A 24,111-nucleotide genomic window follows, 5' to 3' on the forward strand; every position below is an offset into this window, starting at 1 on the left:
TGAATTTTTGTGATTTTAGTTAATGAGTTGCCACTCTGGTTGTGTGGCTTATTTTCTCCCAATAAGATCACTACCTTGATTAATGCCTCTTGGTTTAACTCCATTGCCTCTTGGTTTAACTCCAACAATGGAGTTCTCCTCAATAAGTTCCTCCTTACCTTCTATCGTTTCCACTACCCAGTCTTCTTACCATGATACACGTGCTCTCCTGCATTGCTTACAGCTCTATTGTCATACTGGCTCTGGCTTGTAACCTTTCAGCATCCTTTCCCACTGCCAGATCCTCAAGATCGCTGTACCAAATCCAATTCTCCCTCGGCCATTTGCAGCAACACTTCCCATCATTTCTTTATTCACTTGAATTGATTTCAGTGGTTGAGAAAATACAGGATAGTTCAGTGGTTCAATTAATAAATCTGAACCAAGTAATGTAAACTGACTCAACTAGAAAGTAGAAACCAACTGGGTTAAAGAAAAAAGGATAACTTGGGATTTCAAAACATCAGTGTAGAAGGAGAGGCGAGAGTCTGATTTCTTTCGAGGAATTAGATTTGAAAGTTTGATGGTAAATACAGTCTAAGGGAGTGATTAAAAAAAACCTCAAAAAAGTTATATTCTAAATACGAAAAATACAGTAACTCGTAACGTTTAAAATGCCAATTGGAGTATATAATGCAACGTTCTTCCCCACCCACTCCAAACCATGTGAAAGAAAGGGGAGCTGGGGGAAGGGGGGGGGGGGGGGGGGAGCGAGTGAGACAGAGCCTGCCGTGAAACTTAATGGTTTCGCTTTGCTTCTTCGTTTGATGTGCTTTCCGCTCAAATAAGTAATGATATCCTTCAACCTGGATTGGTCAATGGTCGCTTCCATTTTTATTTTATTTTGGGCGTGGGGGCGGGGGGGGGAGGGAAGAAAAATGGTTGCTTCACGATACTTTAAGATGTAGCCGAAGTACAAGTTATAAAAACAAAAGATGACATAAAACATTACTATACTTGTGGACCCTTTTTCCCCGGGTATAGCAGGACTTTTAAGTCCCAAACAATCATATCAGCATCGACCTGGAAATGGCTGAGAGTTTCATACTTCCCTTTTACGTGGCAAAATTTCTCTTGTATGCTGTACAGATGGCCGGTATAATACATTAACACAGAGGGTAGGAAACCCGATCCCTCCTCTGATGTTTGGAGGATCAACACCTTTTTTGAAGCCTCCAATAATGCTCAAAATTCTTTGAGCTCTTCAAACGTGTGCAAAATCTCAACCTACAGCTAAGTCACTCTTTCATGGACTGATGTAGTCACTTACCATTCTCTGAAACTCCATTGGAAGAAATAAGCTGGCATTTGATGTAGCTATTTGTAATGTCTTGAATAATCCAGGATCAAGTAGATAACCAGAACCAAAGAATTGTGATTATGAACATACTTCACATTCATTGTCAAGGGAACCTGTTTGATCGAGATGTCTCCGACCAACGATGATTTGAGTTCCCATAAGATTTCCAGGCTTCTGGCCACTGGCGCCTGCTGCCACTTTTTTCAGATGGAAGGTTGTGAGCATCTGCAGTTCTTGAGCCATTTCCACTGCCTTTCTTTTGGAAATTCCTAAGTTCCTCTTCAAGATCATAACGAGAACGCTGCAAATGTAAGTTTAGTTTAGATAAGAAGGCTGAACCCCCGGCATGGAGAAAAAAGGGATGGGGTGATGTTCAGATGGGATTGTAGAAAGAGCATTAGGACATATCTCAGCAGCTTCTTAATCACAAGCACTGAACTTGGTTTCATTCCCAGGTCATACGAGTGATGCGGCAAAAACTTAAAAGCTAGCAAAATCAGGGTATTAGGCGTGATAAGGATGATTTGTCATCCTTACCCTAATTGTCTCTCATTTGAATTCTTTCCATACTATTTCCTCCTCTCATTTGAATTCTTTCCATTCATCTTTCCTTCCATTCGAATTCTTTCCATACCATCTCATCCTTCCATTTCATCAATATCCTAATTTGGCTTGATTGGTTAATCTATTGAATATTTTCCATACAAACATTTCCATATATTGTATTTCCATGTTTTATATCTTTCTTTTATTGTTCATAGTTACCTAACAGCATGGGATGTATGCTGCCTATATATTTGAGGTTCTCTCATATGAAATTATTTAACCATTTTTCCTATTGAAGTTGTTTCTTAATATGGTATCAGCCTAACACATGATTCTACATCTTAATTAGCCACATCTTCTTCTACCTCATCTTCTACCTCCTCTTCAAAGGCTACCAATACTAAATTTGTTGATTTCGATTCCTCTCCTACGGTTTACTCTCTTGCTGCAACTGTGGTCCCTTCTGCTATTGCACCATCTTTCAACACAGATTAGTACCATAAACTTCTATCTTTGTTGGAATCTGGTAACATTCCACCATTGGCAAATGCTGTAGGTAAAGTATCTTCTCTATGGGTTATTGATTCTGGTGCTAGTCTTCATATGATTTCAGATTTGTCTTTATTTCATTCGGACAGTCTTGTTCCCCACACCCAATCTATTCACCTTCCAAATGGTGGTTTTGCTCCTGTTACACACATTGGGAATTGCAGCCCCATACCCACTTTACCTCTCACGAACGTATTGCATGTTCCTTCCTTTGGTTTTAATTTGTTATCTGTTACCCAATTTACCCAACAACTTCATTGTTTCCTAACTTTCTATCCTGATCATTGTGTGATACAGGACTTAAGCACGAAGGAGAGGATTGGGTTGGGTAAAGCATACAATGGATTTTATTATTTGGAGTTGGATTATCCCATTGTTGTCATTGTTTTACCCGCCAAGGACCTTTGGCATTCTCGTTTAGGCCATCCATCTTTAAAAGTGTCTAGTAATATTGTAGGTTTGGATCTGCATATTTCTTTTCATAAAGATTGTGTTTGCTCCATTTGTTCTTTAGCTATGCAAACTCGACTTCCTTTTCCATCTAGTACAATTTCTACCACCTCTTGTTTTGAATTGATACATTGTGACATACGGGGGACCTTACTTCGTTCCCTCAATTTGTGGTGCAAAATATTTTTTAACTATTGTGGAAGATTTTTCACGATGCACCTAGGTGTTTTTGTTAAATAATAAATCTGACGCTTGGTCCTAATTACGGGAATTTTTTGCTACGATCAAAACCCAATTTGGATACCAAATTAAACAACTCCAAACTAATAATGCTCGTGATTTTTTTAATTACCATTCAAATGACTTTTTTACAATCCATGGTATTATTCATTAACATAGTTGCATTGATACACCCCAACAAAATGGGGTTGTTGAACGTAAACTCCGCCACCTTCTTAATGTGGCCCACGCTCTATCCTTTCAAGCAAGTCTACCTCATAAGTTTTGGGGTCCTTGTGTTTTGACAGCCGCTTACTTAATTAACCATTTACCCATCCTACTGCTACGTGGTAAGTCACTACTTCAAGTTTTATTTGGCAAGATCCCTTCATATTCTCATCTTCGAACTTTTTGATGCTTTTGTTATGGTCATAATCATTCATCCATCCGTCATAAATTTGATCCCCAAGCATCTCTAGGTGTTTTTATTGGGTGGATATATGCACAAAAGGGTATACGATTTATGATTTACAAACACATAAGGTTTACATTAGTCGTGATGTCACATTTCTTGAAGATTCTTTTCCTTTTTCAAAATTGCCCTCCCCATTATTGTCTGTTTTACCCATTGCAGCTCCAGATATTGATAGTTTACCCATTTTGTCGGATCCACCCTTATCAACCACACCCTCTCCCCAACCGGTTGAAGAACCTCCTTCACCCAACCTCCCATCCACTACCATCTCTCGGCCATCTCGGGTTCATCAACCGCCACCCCATTTTAAAGACTATCATTGTTACAACATGGATACCCAAGCTCCTCCTTCATGCACAGGTACTCTCACTCCTGCTAATTGTTTTTTATCTTATCATAAATTATCCTTCGATTTCAGGTATCTCAAGGCCCTCAATGCTATAACTGAACCTACAAGCGTTGCTAAGGCTATTATTTCACTTGATTGAAGGAGGCAATGGATAGTGAAATTGTAGCTCTTGAACTTAACAAGACTTGGTCTCTTGTAACTTTACCCCTAAACAAGAAACCCATAGGTTGTAAATGGGTTTACAAAATTAAACAGCATTCAGATGAGTCAATTGAGCTTTATAAAGCGCGTTTGGTGGCAAAGGGTTATACTCAAATTGAGGGGGTTGATTTCCATAAGACATTTGACCTAGTTGCTAAGTTGGTTACTTGTAGAACACTTATTGTCATTGCTACCATCAAAGGATGGTCCTTGCATCAATTGGACGTCAACAATGCCTTTCTCCATGGCGATCTTGATGAAGAGTTATGTATGACACTTCTGCTTGGTTATCATCGAAAGGGGGAGAAATTGGTTTGTCGCTTGCACAAATCACTACATGGGCTTAAGCAAGCATCCCGTAATTGGTTTTCCAAGTTTTTTGGTGCCCTTATTAATCTTGGGTATACATGATTTAAGGCAGATTACTTTATATTTTCTCTACTTACAAAGTCTTCATCTGCCTTTGTTCTTGTCTATATTAATGACATTTTAATTGTTGGGTCTAACACAACTGTGATTTCCAACTTAAAATCACTTCTTAAGCAATGTTGCCGGATTAAAGATCTTGGTTTGCTTAAATATTTCCTTGGTCTTGAGGTGGCACATTCCAAGAAAGGTATTTTCATCAACCAACAAAAATACACATTGGACATCTTAACTGATGTTGGTTTCATAGGTGCTAATCCGACTCAATTTCCAATGGAACAACACCTCAAGTTGACTACTTCTGATGGTGAGCCCTTACTTGATCCAACACCATATCGTCGGTTATTGGGCCGACTTATTTATCTCACAATTACTTATCCAAATATTGTGCACACTGTGAATGTTCTTAGTCAATTCATGCATGCGCCTCGTAAACCTAATATGGATGCTGCTAGTAGTTTACTACGTTACCTCCATGACACTCCAGGACAAGGGATTCTTTTATTTGCTGATAGTGAGTTATCTCTTCGTGCTTATTGTGACTCGGATTGGGCAAGTTGCTCTATGACACGACGATTTACCACTGAATAATGTGTATTCCTTGGTCCTAGCCCTTTATCTTGGAAATCTAAAAAACAAGCCCCTGTGTCCCGCTCATCTGCTGAGGCTAAATATCGTGCTATGGCCGTCACTACTTGTGAACTCATGTGGTTAGTTACATTGCTCAAAGATCTTGGTGTCATGGTCCCTCGACCAATACCTTTATTTTAGACAATCAAACTGCTTTACATATCGTTGCGAACCCAGTCTTTCACGAACGCACCAAGCACATCGAGATTGATTGTCAAGTGGTTCACAATCAGGTTCGATATGGTCTCATTCAACCCACCTCCACCACTAGTGCTGCCAAAGTTTCTGACATTTTCACCAAGGCCCTTGGAAAATATTTGTTTCTCAGTCATAGGGCAAGTTGGGAGTTCTTGAATTCACTCTCCAACTTGAGGGGGAGTATTAGGCATGATAAGGATGATTTTCATCATTTTCCTAATTGTCTCTAATTTGAATTATTTTCATATTATTTTCTCCTCTCATTTGAATTCTTTCCATATTATTTCCTCCTCTCATTTGAATTATTTCCATTCATCCTTCCTTCTATTTGAATTCTTTACATACCATCTCATCCTTCATTTCATCAGTATCCTAATACAAACATTTCCATATATTGTATTTCCATGTTTTATATCTTTCTTTTATTGTTCATAGTTACCTAATAGCATGGGATGTATGCTGCTTATATATTTGAGGTTCTCTCATATGAAATCATTCAACCATTTTCCCTATTGAAGTTGTTTCTTAATACAGGGAGGTGGTTAACAAGGGGCAAAAAGTTTAGACAAGAACAAGATAATAGATTCACGAAGTCATTTGGAACTTGCACAATAGTGACATACCTTAGTGGGGTCTGAAAGTACAGCATATGCCTCTCCAATCATTTTAAAGAGCCTGTCAGCATCCTTGTGAACCTCTTCAGCGATTTCTTTCCACCGGCCATCATCTCCATTCTCTGTTCTCGCAAAGAATTGACCAGCCTATAGTGACCCAATTTGTTAGTGGAGTGTATAGCTAACTCACTGTACAAAAAAATTAACTAGGAGATCTGAGAGGCTAAAGACCTTGTCTGGGTGATGTCTAAGTGCTGCTTTGCGGTAGGCTTTCTTGATATCTGATGCTGTGGCAATTGGTTCAACTCCTCTGAATTAAGAATGTTAAATTAGAAATCAATATAGGACTTCTGAATTAAGAATGTTGGTTTTTGTTTGTTAAAAGAGAGGGGGTGGGGGTTGGTTACACAAAGACAACAGTGGAAAGCCAAATATAAAAAAGGTGTCTCAGAAACCATGGCTGGTATGGAACCCTCACATGCCTCACACTACTACCCAGTTAATAAAGCTTTTGAATAAGCAAATCCTACATTGCACACTCAGGTACCAAATTATAAGTCATGGAATTTAGGAAATTTGAAAAAAAAAAAAAAAAACAAATCCAACCAAACTACAAAAAGCGAGGGGGGCCCATCAAATTGTGCTATTTACTAGTGGATTAATCCCCATACCCAGGGAACAAGCATGAAGTGGAAGATTATCAAGGATAAAGGAACTATTAATTATATGAATATGTGACTCCATTACACCTTGCTACATGAATTACCGAAAAAGAGAAAGCGGGAAGATGTGACTATTATGAGGTGCACTTAGATGCATCATGTAACATGTGCACTTCATACGTGTGAAAAGAACATGGCATTAGTGCATTGCTGCACTTGATAACATGCTACTATTATGGATGCACTCCGTGCATGCTTAACATGTCAACTTACCTTGATTACTAGGGACCCGGCAGTAGAATCACCATATGCCTATTATTTGCTCCTGCTCTTTCAAGTAGTCAGCCGTATCAGTTATCAATGCCATAAAGGCAATACGACTATAGCAACATACTTAAGTGTGTACAGAACATGGTGTCCACTAAGGAGGACATTGTTAGGATGGCTTAAATAGAACAACAACCAGAAGCAAAGATCCCTAGATATACCAAAACAAAGGACAAGATGAATTCATGACTCAAATTTAGAAGGTTGTTACTTCTCCCACATGTGTTTTCAATATTGATGAGAGGGAAGGGAGAATTAAAATTATTTCTCTGCAAAAATTCAAGAAAATAGAGAAAAATGAGTGATGTAACTATTGACTAAGAAATTGTCAATTCGGAGAGAACAGAAAAGAGCAACAATGCTTAGATACCCTTTATGAAGATGAGATTGGTTACTGTCTTTAATTGGACCATTACCTAAGGATTCTTGAGTCAAATTAGCACAAATTAGTCATATACCCTTCTGACATCTTACTAAACATGACCAACTGTTCCCATCCAAGTTGAAATTTATTTTACGAAGGAATCTATAGAATGTGTAATCCAAACTCTGTCCAGAAAGGCAGAAACTGAACATACTCTTAACTGAATAACCAAGTTCTCAAGCCAACTTAAGCTGTTAAAACTTAAAAGAGAGATGGATGATGAAAGATTTCTTTAAGTATCCCCAACAGCCACTAGCCTTCCAAACCACAACATAATTTGGGATCCTAGAACTGACAAAACGTTTGAAGCAATCAATTTACCATTTTCCACTGACCATTATATACATTTCCAAATAAAGAGAGACTGTTTCACGTTTTATATACAGGAGGACTGGCATAGAATTTGTAAGCCACTTATATGGGTCCAAAAACCATGGAAGTCATAATCCAAGGTGCATCCCAATAGTTAAGTAGCAAATACATACAACCACAACAATGAAAAGAGCAATAACAAGCCTTATCCCAACTAAATGGGGTTGGCTACATCAGATCCATTCGAGGCCATAGTGGGTACATTAGTACATGGCCTAAGCCATGCATATCTTTTCTCACAGCTTCTCTAAGCATCTTCAGCAGAAACATTAGTTCAACTGCCAGGATCGATCACCATATCACATAAGGTGTAATCCCATCATACTCTAGTGTGGAGAATATTATTCCCATGCCAGTCTTTACTTCCTCATCAGGAACTTTGTGTAGCTAAGAGGGGCTGAATAACATAGCAGTGTTGCTGCTCATGATCACTCCCGTCATTAAGATCATAAGGCTCTAGATCACTTTCAGCCACCAAACTAATTGCCCCTCCTTTGGTTCTAAAGATATATTGTCCTTGTTAATGCAGGACATCAATTGATTAGAGCACTGAGAACTCTTATGCCCAAACCCTTAATGTGAAATCCCTCATAACCCTAACCCGGAAATCCATATTGTAGGTCCGAAAACCTGGAGTGCGGGAAGAAGGCAACTGTGGGCCATCTGAATTGAAACCATTGGATTTGACTTTGAACCAATGGAAGTAGACGGAGATGATGCTAAGTTGGAAACTTTGTCAGATTTCGGAGGAAGAAAAACTAACTTGAACGTTGACGGACTTGGTAGATAGATCAAGAGTACAGTAATGACAAAAGTGGAAGATTACGGAAAACCAGGTAAGACCTTCTATATCTTGGAAAAGGATCCAACAGGAAATTAGGGCTTTCGGAGCACCAAAAGACACTTTTTGACCAAAAGTGTCAGGTTAGCAGCCTGCCTTGGTCACCCCGGGCAACCAACCCAAGCGACCAAGCCTGTCTCCGGGTAAAAATGGCACTTTTAGGAAATTAGATTTTTGAAGCCCTATTTAATTATTTTTTTGTTATAAAACGTGTCATTATGTTCTAAAGCCGTCAGAGAATGTCAAAGACACTCTAGAGAACCCTCTCCAAGGTGAAGGAAGGTTTGGGAGCATCCATCAAGTTTTCTATCCGATGATTCTTCTTCTATAAGGTTAGCATTCACTTTATTCTTTCTAGTACTTCTTTCTCTATTGTTTCTACCTACTGTGGAGACTCAGAAGAAGGTCTAAATCTACTATAATAACCTATTCTTCTATTTTCTTAGTTCTAAAGTGAATCTCCATTGACTCTAGCTCTTTCGTGAACTTCACGGTATGATTTAGGTAAAGACCTAGTATAAATTTATGTGATTTTTATTATCGTCGATTAGTCTGATTTCCAATCCGTGTTAGATCATATTCTATGATGTTTTTAGACCTTATTCTACTACTCTCTTTACCACAGAGTGAATCTCCATTCACTTTAGTCTATCCGTGAATCTGTGGTTTGATTTCGGACGAAACCTAATATAGGACTCGTTAGGTTTTCATTCCAGCCATGATAAACACCTAAACCATACTAGATAATGTCCTACCATGATTTCAGAATTTTCTAGTTAATTTCAGAGTGGTTTGGAACCCAAACAATGAGTTTTCTATCATTTTAGGATTTGTTGTCCGTAAACAACAGCCTGGTAGATTGGCTTGGCAGCCTCAGGTGACCAAGCCAAGTGACCAACCATGTTGCTGACAGTAAAATCCCTAGTTTTGCCCTCTTTTCATTTTCAAACCTTCAGGGTTTGTTCCTAACATTGAATCATCATATTGTTAGGACTTTTTTGGCAAGGTTGAACTCATCTTTTGATCCACTCTTCAAAAGTTTCAAATTGACAACAAGGTGAGGACATTCACTTACATATAACCTCTGTTACATTCTTATTTGTAATAGGACTTGAATGCATATTCTATATTGTTGTTTTAGGACTAAAACAAGATTGCTAAGCCTTTGTAATTTCAAAATATTGATAGTAATGATGTTATGCATATTTGTTAAATATGTGAATGTTTGGAATGAGAATGAATTATGATATGATGATGTGTTTGGAATTATATTGTAATGTGAATGCTTAGGTTGTGATTGTGAATTGGGGAATGCCATTTGGGTGTTTTTGTCTTGAGACATCAGTGGAGGTGGTATGGGACACAATCCTATAATGCCCCTTTTTTATGATTACTGGATGTCATACCTAGGATGTCTAGAAGTATTTGGTTAGAAAACCCATCATATCACACCCTATCAGCATGGTTATTGAGCCGAGTAACCCGTGGCAGCAATGGGGATTGTGGGCGCTCAAAACCGGTAGCCAACCCGTGAGAGGACACAATCACATTGTGAAGGCCATTAATTAGTAGGGTCACATCATAATAAGCCTGGGCTCATGGGCATTCAAGACCAATAGTCAACTCATGAGAGAATATGTGGATGACCAATAGGGTTAAGAGTCCGTAGTCCAAGTTGGTTGGTGCCATAAGATACGATGACTATAAGGGGGAAGGATACCGAAACTGATTGTGAGAGGCATAAGGGGAAGTATCCAACTCTAAGTTGATGTGACTCAGTTAATGACTTGCATTAGGCTGGGTATAACCTTGACACGCACTAGTACTCATACCAAATGGTGTGGTGAGAGAGCGGTGACCTAAACCCCAGCGATGGTGATAGTCCGAGAGGGATGCCTGTAAGGTAACCCTTTGCATGTGATCCCAAAAGAGGTAGCCAGTCTGTGAGGGATCAGAGTGATGAGACCTTCCTAGAGGAGGCTAGTGTTCTATCTTAATGCGTGTCCGCCATTTGAGACTAGCATCTGTTAGAGTTAGTTGCATCCTTGCATATTGTCTCATATCATATTGCATCATGCTATGTTCTTGAATTGGATTGTAATTGTTATTTGTATGTGAACTACTCACTGAGTTCTTTTGAGCTCACCCTTCAGGAACAACGTTTGTTTCAGATGACTTTGCAGGTGAAGAAGAGATCATGAGCCTTTGTTCAGAGGTCCTTTCCTTATATTATGCAACTGAGGAAACAATAGGAGTTGATAGTAGCTCGTGGTGCGACTCGAGTACCTGTATGGAGTTCTATCACTACTCCGATCAACAGTGATAAAAGTCGCTTGGTCACCGGTGGGATTACCAACTTGACATTGATCCCAAGGTACAAGAATGCAAACCCTCGGAGAAAAATGTGAAAATAGAATTAGAATAACCAGTAAAAGACATAGAATATTTTGATAGTCTTTTTTCTTTCTCTCAATTGAAATACTTTAGTTTTGACTATTCTTCCGCATACTTTTACTCTGATTATTTTGGTATCACTTCCGTACTCTAATATTTTTTTTAGATCCTTCTGAGATCCATACTTTGACTATTCTTTTAATTACATTAATACAATGATTATTTCTTACTCATGATTGTACTATTGTGTTATGTGGGAGGATGATTGTTGAGACTTGATCTTCGGGGTTGTGGATCACACCTCTGAGTATTTCAGTTAGGGTATCAGCTGGGGGGATGTGACAGAGTGATATCAAAGCCCAAAGTGTTATATAATCCTAACCATGAAAAACACAGTAATAAAGCATCTTCAGGTCATAGATCCAAAAGTGACCCAACTCTATTAGAGTGAATAATAGAAAACATCAAACTAGATACTTGAACAAAATGAAGCATAATACATCAAGTATGAATAATACACAATAACCATGGTGAAACAAACATACATTATATTTCGAAAGACAAAATTTATAATGTATATTAAGTCAAGTGAAACATCTGAATTTCATTAATTGATCAGAAAAGCTTTACAAGATGAAACTGAATAAGTACATCTGGAGTCAGCATAAATCAAAATCCTAGTGATCTATCTAGGTGATCACCTCTGTGATCCTAAACTGTGACGACCTGTGAGAACACAGACCTCATCCTCTACTCGTGATAATCTTCCATCCATTGCGGTCAAGTAAGTCTCTATCCTCACCTAACGAGACTCCATCCTCTCCTGTCTAGCCTCGATCCTCTCAAGTGTAGTAGCAATCAGGGACTACTGAGAATCTGTTGGTGGCATCTTAGGAGCTTGATGCAAAAGACTCCTAACCTCAAACTGTCGAGGCGGAATATCATCCTCCACCTCATTTGCCCTAATTATCCTCCTTATCCTGATCATCCTAATCATCCTGATCCTCCTCGTGTGCCTAATCATCCTCCTGCCCACCAGCATGAGTCTGACCATATGCCTGATCATCATCATCATCCTCATCCTCATCCTCAGATGCCTCATATCCCTGGAGACCCATCATCGATATCAGTTAAGCCCTTATAAACCCTCCTATGTTACGGTAAAGCACCGTAGTATCCTCCAAGCTAACCTCAAAGAAGCGGAAGAGAAGGGTAAGAAGCCGGCTGAAAGCGAGATTTTTGACCCCATGATACTCTAGTTTGTCGATCATAACATGCTAAATGATGTAAGCTCAGTCTATGGGAAGACCCAAGTACACTAAATATGTCACGAGTGCTTCCATCACGGTGATCCTATTGTGATGACCTCCCTTAGGCACGATGTTCCTACCGATGATGCGAGCAATGACCCTAGCTAATGGAAGCATATGAGTACCACATCTAGGACTAACGCAACGCTCATCGTCCTAAAGTAAGGAACAGATCTCACTAAGCTCAAAAGGGAGTAAAAGATCATTGCCCTCTATACCAACCGGAATCCACCGACACACACTTAGAACATGCGGTACCTATAGAATACGGGCTAGCATCTTGGTGGAGAAACGGAGCTCTATCTCGTGAACCCATGTAGAGATCACCAACCTAGTACCTCCACGACCACCATCCTCGAACTGGTAGGTCATGTTACTATAGAAGTACCTGACAAGATAGGGGTATACGGGCAAGTCTCTGTAAGGAGATGATCCCACTCTAAAGCGTGGAATCTCTCTCGAATGCGAAAAGCCTCCAACTCATCCATCATGACCAGTTGGCTGTACTCTATATGAGAATCCTCGTAGTATGTGTGAAAAAGGAACTCTACATCCAGAGTGTCGAATAAGTCTGGACGTTGGACATCATGACGTGGAGCCGGTGCATAGCACCTAAACATCTCCCTCGTCGTGGCATGATGTAAATTTGGAGATGACAAGACAAGATTTACATTGCATTAGCAAAAAATTCAGCAAGCCTGTTTTTAGCAAATGGGTATTTTGGTAAATTTTTGGAAAAATGCGATTTCAATGAAAAATGTGAAATTAGATGGGTTGGAATATGCATAGTAGTTGGATTAGTGAGTTAAGAATGATTACTAGTGAACAACTCACCAAAATCCGAGGTTTTACCCCAAAAAAAAATTCAGCAAGAGGCCATTTTTGCAAGAAGCCTAATATGTGATTTTTTGAGAAAAATTTAAAATCATGGATTTGTTATCAAATGGAAAGTTTGGGAACATGATTTGTAGCAAATCAGGTGTGTATGTGTGTAGTGTGGTTTTAATCAAAAACCCATTTGCATTTGTGGTTTGGAAGAAAATCACCATTTAGGCATTCTTTTGAGATGAATAGTGAAAATGCATCAAAAGAATGCAAGATCATGATGTTTAAGCATGGCATTGAGTGCAAATACTTGTAATGTGAAGAAAAATACTCATAGGCATGTTTCTAACCTAAAGCATTACCTATTACATGGTTAGAAGCAAAAACATCAAAGAAGTAAAGCCATCTGAGAGCTAAACCATAACATACCTTTGGTTGATGAGCAAGATGGAAGTTGTTAATGTTGCGGAAGCCCAAAGGAAACCCAAAAGCACTTGGTTTGCAAAGAGGAACCCTTCTCCAGAGCCCGAATGAGTTGTGGTGTAGAATGGAAATGAGAAGAATGAAGCATTGTGGGCCCATTTAAAGAAAAAATTCACACAAGACATTGTTGGTCCATTGCTTTGGTTGCCCCAAGCGACCAACCTAGACAAATTTTGTGAATTTTGATTTTAGGAGAAAATTTTGATTTTTATACATATGATTGATTTTGTGATGACCTATATTGATGAGTTAAGTGTAATATGCATGCTTGAAGTATGAGATTGAGTTTCTGACAAAATTTTTGACTGGTTGCCTTGTTGTTGGATTAGCAAGATGGTTAACACAAGGAATCGAAGTGCCTCTTCTATTCAAAATGTGAATGGGAGTGTGCCCAATGGAGTTGCATCTCCTGGAAATGCTGGAAATCAGAATCTCCCAAATGATCAACCTGCTGGAAATCCACCCGGTGCTCCCCAAGTTGTGAGTTTTCAAGATGTTATGAATATTATGGAGAACATCATGCAACAATAGAGCAATCAATTCAACCAAATGATGATTGGGTTTATGACCATCCAAAATGAAAACCGTGCTGCTCAAGTGAACCCTAATGCAACTGGCATACTTGCTGTAGGTGGTAATGCAGTCTTACCCCATTCTAAGATGATGGAAAGCTTTCTGAGGCTTCAAGTGCCGAACTTCACCAATGTGACGAAGGATACTCTATTTCCTAACAAAAGGCTTCGGGAATTGGAGAAAGCCTTCAGGAATCTGCAGTGTACTAAGGCTCAGAAGATCCTCTTCACTGAGCAAAAGCTCTAACACAAAGCAGATGCGCTGTTACCCTCTGTTCTTTAAGAAGAGTACAGTTTCAGCTTGAAGGAGGAAATTCAGCTTTTGATTTTCAAGGTGATCAAGGAAGACTTTGTAAGAAGACCTTGACTGCAAATATGCAAGTAAATGCATTAGTGAAAAGTGCATCACTTAATGTTTCATCCAGGAATGAAAGCAAGAAAGAGAAGAAAATTGAGAAAGTCAAGGTAGTAAGAGACTTCATAGATGAATTTCCAGAAGATTTGTCGGGTTTGCCACAGAAAGAGAACTAGAATTTACAATAGAATTGATTCCAGGAGTCGTTCTTGTGTCAAAGGCACCGTATAAAATGACACCCACAGAACTAAAAGAACTACAAAACCAACTAAACAAGCTCTTAGGAAAACGATTAACCAACCAAGTGTATCACCTTGGGGAGCTCCAGTTCTGCTTGTAAAGAAGAAAGATGGTAGCATGTGTCTATGCATCAATTACCGGAAGCTAAATAAGTTGCCATCAAGAATAAGTACCCACTGCCTAGAATAGATGATCTCTTTGATCAGTTGAAAGGAGCAACAATGTTTTCAAAAATAGATTTGAAGTCTGGATATCATCAACTTAGAGTGAAGCCAAGTGATATCTGCAAGACAGCATTTAGGACTCGGTACGGTCACTACTAGTTCAAGGTAATGCCTTTCGGTTTGACAAATGCTCATGCGGTCTTTATAGATTTGATGAACCGGGTATTTCATGATGTTTTGGATAAGTTTGTGATTGTATTCATAGACGATATCTTGATTTACTCGAAGAATGAAGAAGAACGTATTAAACATCTTCATTTCACTTTGCAAAGACTAAGGGAAAAGAAGCTTTTTGCCAAGTTTAGCAAGTGTGATTTATGGTTATCTAAGGTAGTTTTCCTCGGTCATGTAGTTTCAGCAGAAGGAATTCGCGTTGATCCTGATAAGGTCAAAATAGTTGCAGATTGGGACCGACCTAGGACTATGACTGAGATTAAAAGTTTTCTAGGAATGGCAGGTTACTACCGAAGATTTATTGAGAACTTTTCTAGATTAGTTGCTCCGATGATTAAGCTTATTAGAAAAGGGGAGAAGTTCGTCTGGAATGATGCTTATGAGAAAAACTTCCAAGAATTGAAGGATAAACTGACATGTGCCCCAATGTTGACTATACAAGATGACTCGGCGGACTCAAGGCAAACTGAAAGATTATGAGCGAAACTACCCTACTCATGATCTGGAGTTATTGGCAGTAGTCTTTGCTTTGAAGATTTGGCTCCATTATTTGTTAGGAGAAAGAATCGTCATTTACACTAATCATTAAAGTACTTCATTACCCAAAAGGAGTTGAACATGCAACAACTTAGGTGGTTGGAATTGGTTAACGATTATGACTATGATATTCAGTATCACCCTGGAAAAGCCAATGTAGTTTGCAGCCTTGCAGATACTCTCAACAAGAAAAGTAAGCGGGAAGAAATAGATTTGACTGCATTAAGCAAACCACTTTTGTATTCTATCTTGAAGTTTGGACTGGAACTTGTTCCGAAAGGATCTGAAGTAATGCTTGCAGCTATGACAACAAGATTCACCTTAAGAGATAGAATAATTGCTCTACAAGATTCGAACCCGGAATTAAAAGAAGAGATTGAGAAGACCTCTTCTAGAGGAAGACTGTGTGTGCCAACAGTAGAAGAACTTAAGGAAATTTTGAAAGAAGCACATTAGTCAATATTCACTGTACATCCTAGAAGTACTAAGACGTATAGAGATTTGAGGGAACACTATTGGTGGATTGGACTGAAGAATGATGTGGAAGACTTTGTGGCCAAGTGTGACACTTGCCAACGAGATAAAGCTATTCGACAACTGTCGTCAGGACTTCTACAGCCGCTTCCCGTACCTAGTTGGAAATGGGAAGACATTACTATGGACTTCGTCACTAGTTTACCTCATACCAGTAAAGGGAATGGCACTGTGGGTGATTATTGATAGATTGACCAAATCAGCCCATTTCATTCCTATGAAGATCACATATACCATAGATAAGCTAGCAAGATTGTATGTGGACAATGTAGTGCGTTTACACAGAGTTCCAGTAAGTACTATATCGGATAAAGATCCAAGATTTACCTATAGATTCTAGAATAGTCTGCAAAAAGCCTTGGGAACTCAACTGAACCTAAGTACAGCTCATCATCCACAAACCGACGGACGGTCTAAGCTGAAATTTATGATCTTAAAAGATATGCTCAGATCTTATATAGTAGATATGGGAGGAAATTGGGATGAACATCTAGCTTTGGTGGAATTTGCCTATAGCAACAATTATCAATCAACGAAAGGCATGGCTCCTTTCAAAACATTGTATGGACACACTTGTAGAACACCCATGTATTGGATTGAAACTGGTGAAAGAAAAATTCTAGGTCTAGAGATGATAGAAGCTACAAGTGCAATGGTGGATATGATTAGACAAAGAATCAATACAGCGCAATCAAGACAGTCTTATGCAAATAAGAGAAGGACTGATCTAGAATTCCAAGTAGGGAAAGAGCTTTCCTGAAAGTATCACCTATGAAGGGTGTAATGAGATTCAACATCAAAGGAAAGCCTAGCCCTCGGTACCTCGGCCCATATGAGATAATTGAGAAGGTTGGACTGGTTGCATATTGATCAGCTTTACCTCCATCTTTAGCCGATGAGCACGATGTGTTCCACATATCAATGCTACATCAATGTGTAGAAAATCCAGAGCATCTCCTCCAGCGAGAACCAATAGGTCTGAGAGCTGATCTTTCCAATAATGAAAAGCCAGCCAAGATCTTGGATAAGAAGGACAAACAGCGGAATAGGACCATACCCTTAGTGAAGATCCGGTGGAAGAACCATACCCCCGAGGAAGTTTCTTGGGAGAAAGAAGAAGAGATGAGATTGAAGTGTCCCTACCTCATTGGAAACCTAGGTACACTTCCAATTTCGAGGGCAAAATTTCTTTTAAGGGGGGAGAATGTGAAATCCCTCATAACCCTAACCCGAAAATCTATATTATAGGTCCGAAAACCCGGAGTGCGGGAAGAAGGCAACTGTAAGCCATCCGAATTGAAATCATTGGATTTGACTTTGAACCAATGGAAGTAGATGGAGATCGTGCTAAGTTGGAAACTTTGTCAGATTTTGAAAGAAGAAGAACAAACTTGAACGTTGACTGACTTGGTAGATAGATCAAGAGTACAACAATAACACAAGTGGAAGGTCTCAAAAAACTAGGTAAGACCCTTCTATAACATAGAAAATGACACAAGAGGAAGTGAGGGCTTTTGGACACCAAAATACACTTTTTGACCAAACGTGTCAGGTTGGCAGCCTGCCTTGGTCGCCCCAGGCAACCAAACCTGTCTTGGGGTAAAATGGCACTTTTAGGAAATTAGGTTTTTGAAGCCCTATTTATTTATTTTTCATTCTAAAAAGTGTCATTATGTTCTAAAGCCGTCAGAGACACTCTAAAGAACCCTTTCCAAGGTGAAGGAAGGTTTGGGAGCATCCGTCAAGTTTTCCATCAAACAATTCTTCTTCTACAAGGTTAGCATTCATTTTAGTATTTCTAGTTCTTCTTTCTCTATAGTTTCTACCTACTGTGGAGACTTAGAAGAAGGTCTAAATCTACTGTAATAACTTATTCTCCTATTCTCGTAGTTCTAGAGTGAATCTCCATTCACTCTAGCTCTTCCATGAACTTCTCAGTATGATTTCGGTAAAGACCTAGTATAAATCTATGTGATTTTATTCTCGTTCATTAGTCTGATTTTCAATCCATGTTAGATCATATTCTATAATGTTCTCAGACCTTATTCTACTATTCTCTTTACCCCTAGAGTGAACTCTAGTTTATCCATGAATCTGCAGTTTGATTTCGGATGAAACCTAATATAGGACTCATTAGGTTTTCATTCCTTTAGCCATGATTAATGCCTAAACCATACTAGATAATGTCCTACCATGATTTCAGAATTTTCTAGTTAATTTCAGAGTGGTTTGGAACCCAAACAATGAGTTTTCTATCGACTTTAGGATTTGCTGTCCATCCGTACACAACAGCCTTGGTAGATTGGCTTGGCAGCCCCAGATGATCAAGCCAAGTGACCAACCATGTTGCTGACAGTAGAATCCCTAGTTTTGCCCTCTTTTCATTTTCAAACCTTTAGGGTTTGTTCCTAACATTGAATCATCATATTATTAGGACTTTTTTGGCAAGTTTGAACTCATCTTTTGATCTACTCTTCAAAGGTTTCAAATTGACAACAAGGTGAGGGTGTTCACTTAAATATGACCTTAATTACATTCTTATTTGTAATAGGACTTGAATGTATATTATATATTGTTGTTTTAGGACTTAAACATGATTGTTATGCCTTTGTAATCAGAATATTGTTAGTAATGATGTTATGCATATTTATTAAATATGTGAATGTTTGGAATGAGAATGAATTATGATATAATGATGTGTTTGGAATCATATTGTAATGTGAATGCTTAGGTTGTGATTGTGAATTGGGGAATGCCATTTGGGTTTTATTGCCTTGGGACATCAGTGGAGGTGGTATGGGGCACAATCCTATAATGCCCCTTTTGTATGATTACTAGATGTCATACCTAGGATGTCTAGAAGTGTTTGGTTAGAAACCCTGTCATATCACACCCTATCGGCGTGTGTATTGAGGCCGAGTGACCCGTGGCAGCAATGGGGATTGTGGGCACTCAAGACCAGTAACCAACCCATGAGAGGACACAATCACATTGTGAGGGTCATTCATTGGTAGGGTCGCATCATAATAAGTCTGGGCTCATGGGCACCTCAAGACATGAGAGATTCCCGTTTATTATATATGAATGACCAATAGGGTTAAGAGTATGTAGTTCAAGTTGGTTGGTGCCATAGAATACGATGACTCTAAGGGGAAGGATACCGGAACCGATTGTGAGAGGCATAAGGGGAAGTATCCAACTCTAAGTTGATGTGACTCAATAGATGAATTGCACTGGACTAGGTATAACCCTGACACGCGCCAGTACTCAAAGCAAATGGTGTGATGAGAGAGCGGTGAGCTAAACCCCAACCATGGTGATAGTTCGAGAGATGCCCGTAACCCCTTGCCCGTGATCCCAAAAGAGGTAGCCAAGCCGTCAGGGATTAGAGTGACGAGACCTTCCCAGAAGAGGCTGGCGTTCTATCTTAATGTGTGTTTGCCATTAGAGACTAGCTTCTATTAAAGTTAGTTGCATCCTTGCATATTGTCTCATATCATATTGCATCATACTAAACCCTAGACCCCTAAGCCTGGTAGAACCTAACCTTAGACCTCTCCTAACCCTGGAACCCATAATCAACCCCTTCCCTTTAACCTTAGGGCATTCTAAACCCTTATCAACTGTGTTCTATTGAAGAGAATCCTTGAATGAGCCTAAATCTAGGGCATTACCTAATCAGTCAAACCCTAGATCTTGGTTCACATCAGATAGAATTGGGGGAAATAATGCCACATGTCTCAAGAGAGCATAGCCATGTTCCGTTTATATGAAGAGACATGTATGAATAATAGGTAGGCCCCTAGAACTAGAGAGTTAAAAATATACCAAAATAGCTAGAAAGCTCTTATTACAACATTTAAGTACTTCTGAGTTGCTCAATAAATATTACAACTTTCTATGCATATCAAACCTTCAGAAGCTGATTATCCTTGTCCCATTTTAAATCAATAAAACCTAGAACAAAATCATAGCACACAAACCATGTTGCTCAGTGCAGAATCAGCCAACTCTAATCAACCAGGACAGATAATCGACAATCACAAAATAAAGCTAGTGATGCACACCTTGGCTGTAACCAAAATACTTTTCTATGTCTTGCTCTTTCTTTCTTTTTTCTTTTTATTTTTTTATTTTTTTATTTTGCATAAAAAGAGCATATTGTCAAGACCTTAGAGGGCCACAGGACTTATGCTGGAAAAGCATGATAACAAAAAATATGTTCAAATCCAACTTCTCCTATCAATAAACCTTGATGCAAACCAGATTCAATCACCATTTAAATTATTAAGGGCAGTGATATGTTACATGGTTGGACTAAACACAAATCAGAAAAATAGACCCCAATGTGAGAGGAAAAACTTACAAGATGAGATACATATCTAAGGGAATTCCTTTCTTGGCTTCTTCCTCCATTGTAGAAAGTCGCAAACGAGCTTGTCTTAAATCATTTACATTGCTAGATGATTTACCTCCAACTCCAGTCTTATCATCTGATTGCTTCTCAACAAGAGTGATGTATCTCTCAAGATCCTTAACTGCTTGCCCATAGTCTCTAATCATCTCATGTAATTTGGCACTTCTAGAAATTGCCTGCCACAATACAGTCAAACTTTAGTTTTTCTTTTCCACTACAGAGTATCCGTAGAATCTTTCAATTTGATCTAATAGGCAGTAAAAGATGCTTAAACAATCATCAAGAAAGATGCAAAAAGGTTGAGGCCTTATCAATTTCAAAACCAAAGGGCAACTAGACTTCCATAGGATAAAAGGCATTTGTCCATTAGACTGCTAATGGATGAGAAATTACCAGAAGATACTCATTTAAGGTGGATGCATGGTAGGTGGAAAATATTATTCACAATTATTTAACAATGAGACTTGGTTTCTCTGTAACTAAACCTGATGTGATGAGGACATCAGGCTTATGGGTCAATAGTTTTGGGTAAATCAGAGGCACTGGCAAAGAGATCAGCCTATTACAGCCCCAATATGGATGGACAAGAAGTTCCAAACCTACCAGCCTACCACAACACTAGGGTCCTTTGGTTCGACGAGAAGCAAGCCCCTAATAAGTACAGGCCATAAGCTTTTAGCCTATTTTGGCCAAGTAGGTCGACCAGTTACAAATTGGGTGATGTGAACACAGATTGACACCCCCTGGCTGAACCCTAGTACATGAGTAATTTGGGCATTTTAGGCCCTATTTCACTGCTGGAATCTAATTCTAGCTTTATTAGTAAAGCCCAGTTCAGTTTAAATTTCTTATTCGAGTTGTGATTGAGTTGGTTTCATTAGTTAAGTTGTAGATAAGATAAGATTCTTTTTACTAGAAGAGTTCCTATCTTTTAGGAGTTTGCTTTTGATTGAATTAGTCTTTATTAGTGGTTGTGATCTACTTAAATAAGGAGTATCTTTAAAGAGAAGTCTTATAGATAACTTAGTCTTTTATTTCAAGAACTCTTTTTATTTAGGTGATTGCTAAATAATTGTAAATGGGTATCCTAACTTATAAAGGAAACCCTAGTTAAGTTGGTCTCTAAGTCTAGTTGAGTCAAGATAGAGTCTCCCTATTTGAGTTAAGTTCTTTCTTTTTGATGTAAGGCTATAAATAAACCAACCTATGATTGTAAACTTTGGTCTGATTGAATAAAGATTGAATACTGCTTGTGGGAAATAAGTCGGGGTTCTCATTGGGAGGGCCTCGGTGGATTTTTGGCTCTTTAGATTCAATTATAGCAGTATCTCTTCAAATTCCAGCAACCAGTCATCTTCAACAGCAGCTTCCAAGTACATATACACAGACCCAGCTGCTTCCCCTGCATCCTACCTCCATCACACCCCTTCCCCACCTCCCCTCACAAGTCACCCCTGCCCTTCCCCTGTTCTGCACAAGAACTCCCACCCCCTTCCCCTGCTGCTGCAGCTTGGCAGCAAGCATCCCAGGCCCCTACAACCTTCCCGGTCCCCTCTCCCACCCCTAAGGACCCTTACTAGCACTCTTCTCCCCACCCCCTCCCCTCTCTCGGACTCTCTTTCCCTCTCCTTTCTGACTGGCGGCAACAGTAGAACAGGAAATTGAAGAAGGAAGAAAAAAAGAAAGAAGAGAAGTTGCCCAAAATCTTCGATTCCTTGAATTGCTTTCCCTCAAAAATTTTCCTAATTTTTACAGTCAGCCCATATCCATTACAAAATCTCTCCTCAAAACCCAATTCTATTAGGATCCCAAGGATGTAAATCCAATTCTAGGGTTAGTGCTCCTAAGAGGATCTCCCTAGAATATGGGATTTGCCCAGAATCTTCCAGCAATTTAATGGAAAGATATAAAGAACCAAGGATGATTTTAAGACTATTATGGGTTGGAAGGAGTCAACCTGAAATTATATGGGAAAGCTTTGGAAGAAAAATTAAAGTTTAAGATTTTAACAAAATCTATATTGTTAGGCAATTGGGAGGGAAGGTAAAATTACATTATTTCTATCTCCATGGGATGTAACAAAAACAAAGAGGAAGGAAAACAGAATTCCTAGGACGGATAGGAAGAAACTAATTAAATTTTGGTATGGGTTTGGGTAGAAGGGAGAAAAAAAGGAAAACTTTGGAGGGAAAACAGTTCAAGGATTCTTGAAAAACTAGGGCAACTTGATTCTTTCTTTTTTTCTTTTTCTTCTTTTCTTTTCTGCTGCCGCAAGAAAGAGAGACAGAGAGAGAGTCCAAGAGGGTAGGGAGGGGGAAAGGAAGGGTCTAAGGGTAGGGGCAGTGTAGGGGAGGAGCCTAATAGGGTCGTGGAATGGTAGGGGAGGGACTGGAGGTGTCGTGGGGGGTTGGAGAAGCTCTGCGCAGGTGTGGCAGCAAGGGCAGGGGGTGGGGAGTGATCGCGCAGAAACAGGGGAGGGTTGGGGGTGCCTTGGAGGGAAGGGAAGGGTGAGGGAGGGGCCGGGCTTGCTGGGGAAGAAGGGGAAGAGAGAAGGGCCTGCGATGGGGGTTGGGATGGTATACTTGCTTTGCTGCTGTAGTTCTTAAAAGAGCTGCTTGAAACTTGAAGAAGATGCTGATTCTTGAAGAAGACTCTTAATAACTCAACCGTGGCCCCCTAAACAAGGAACCACAATCCTTAAACAAAGACTGAATTTCATTCAATAAGCAAAACTGAGAATTACACAAGACTGTTCAGCTATTTATAGCTTTCAAAAGAGACTAACTTGGGTGGGATTCCTTAATAGACAAGGATCCCACCACTTGACCAAACTCTTGAATTGGAATCTACTGATAACAAAACAGACATGATTAAATTAGACTTTCAGTTTACTTAAATTAGCACATGCTGAATCCTTTTTTTAATTAAAACTCATGTGCCTGATTTACAATATATATGGAATCACAAAACAACTTCAAAATAAACTCCTAAGACCAATCCATACACAACTCAACTTACTGATTTGAACTCAAATAAAATTCTGAATTAGTCTGGAAATAATTCCAAACTTAAAAAGTGGGCTCAAATGCCAAAAGTAAACCCTAATAGTGGTTCGGCCAGGTTAGAGTGGCTTCTTGGAGCCATCGTGGCCCCAATAAGGATTTCGGCCAGGGGGTCCTTGTTCTCACATCACCCAATTTCCCTTCCATCCCATAGAGATTTTTGTCAAACCCTTAACAAACCTTAGGATCCCAATTGTGTTTCTTTATCTTCCTTCCAATTGCCATCTACCCATAGTTTCCCCTAAAATTATTAGATCATTTGCTGGAGGATTCTGGGCGAATCCTTAATTCTAGGGAATCTTTCCAAGAAACCCTAACCTTAGATTTGGGTTCACATCATTGGGTTGATGAGTGCTCATGCC

General features: G+C 39.3%; 1 protein-coding gene across 2 annotated transcripts in view; it reads right to left on the reverse strand.

The window, feature by feature from the left end:
- Positions 1-903: 903 nt before the first annotated feature.
- LOC149023933 (uncharacterized) overlaps positions 904-24,111 on the reverse strand; it is a 42,517-nt gene continuing 19,309 nt past the window's right edge. For both annotated transcript variants that reach the window (XM_089144369.1, XM_089144368.1), the window contains 4 exons: positions 20,637-20,863; positions 6,228-6,306; positions 6,006-6,143; positions 904-1,640 (listed from right to left, as the gene is read on the reverse strand). In XM_089144369.1, coding sequence (XP_089000495.1) covers positions 1,443-1,640; positions 6,006-6,143; positions 6,228-6,306; positions 20,637-20,863 — 642 coding nt within the window. In that variant the 3' untranslated portion in view covers positions 904-1,442. The remainder of the gene's footprint in view (positions 1,641-6,005; positions 6,144-6,227; positions 6,307-20,636; positions 20,864-24,111) is intronic.

This window comes from Hakea prostrata, chromosome 2, assembly GCF_041222555.1.
Source record: "Hakea prostrata isolate BN-2017 chromosome 2, UWA_Hpros_2, whole genome shotgun sequence".
NCBI classification, from domain to species: Eukaryota; Viridiplantae; Streptophyta; class Magnoliopsida; order Proteales; family Proteaceae; genus Hakea; species Hakea prostrata.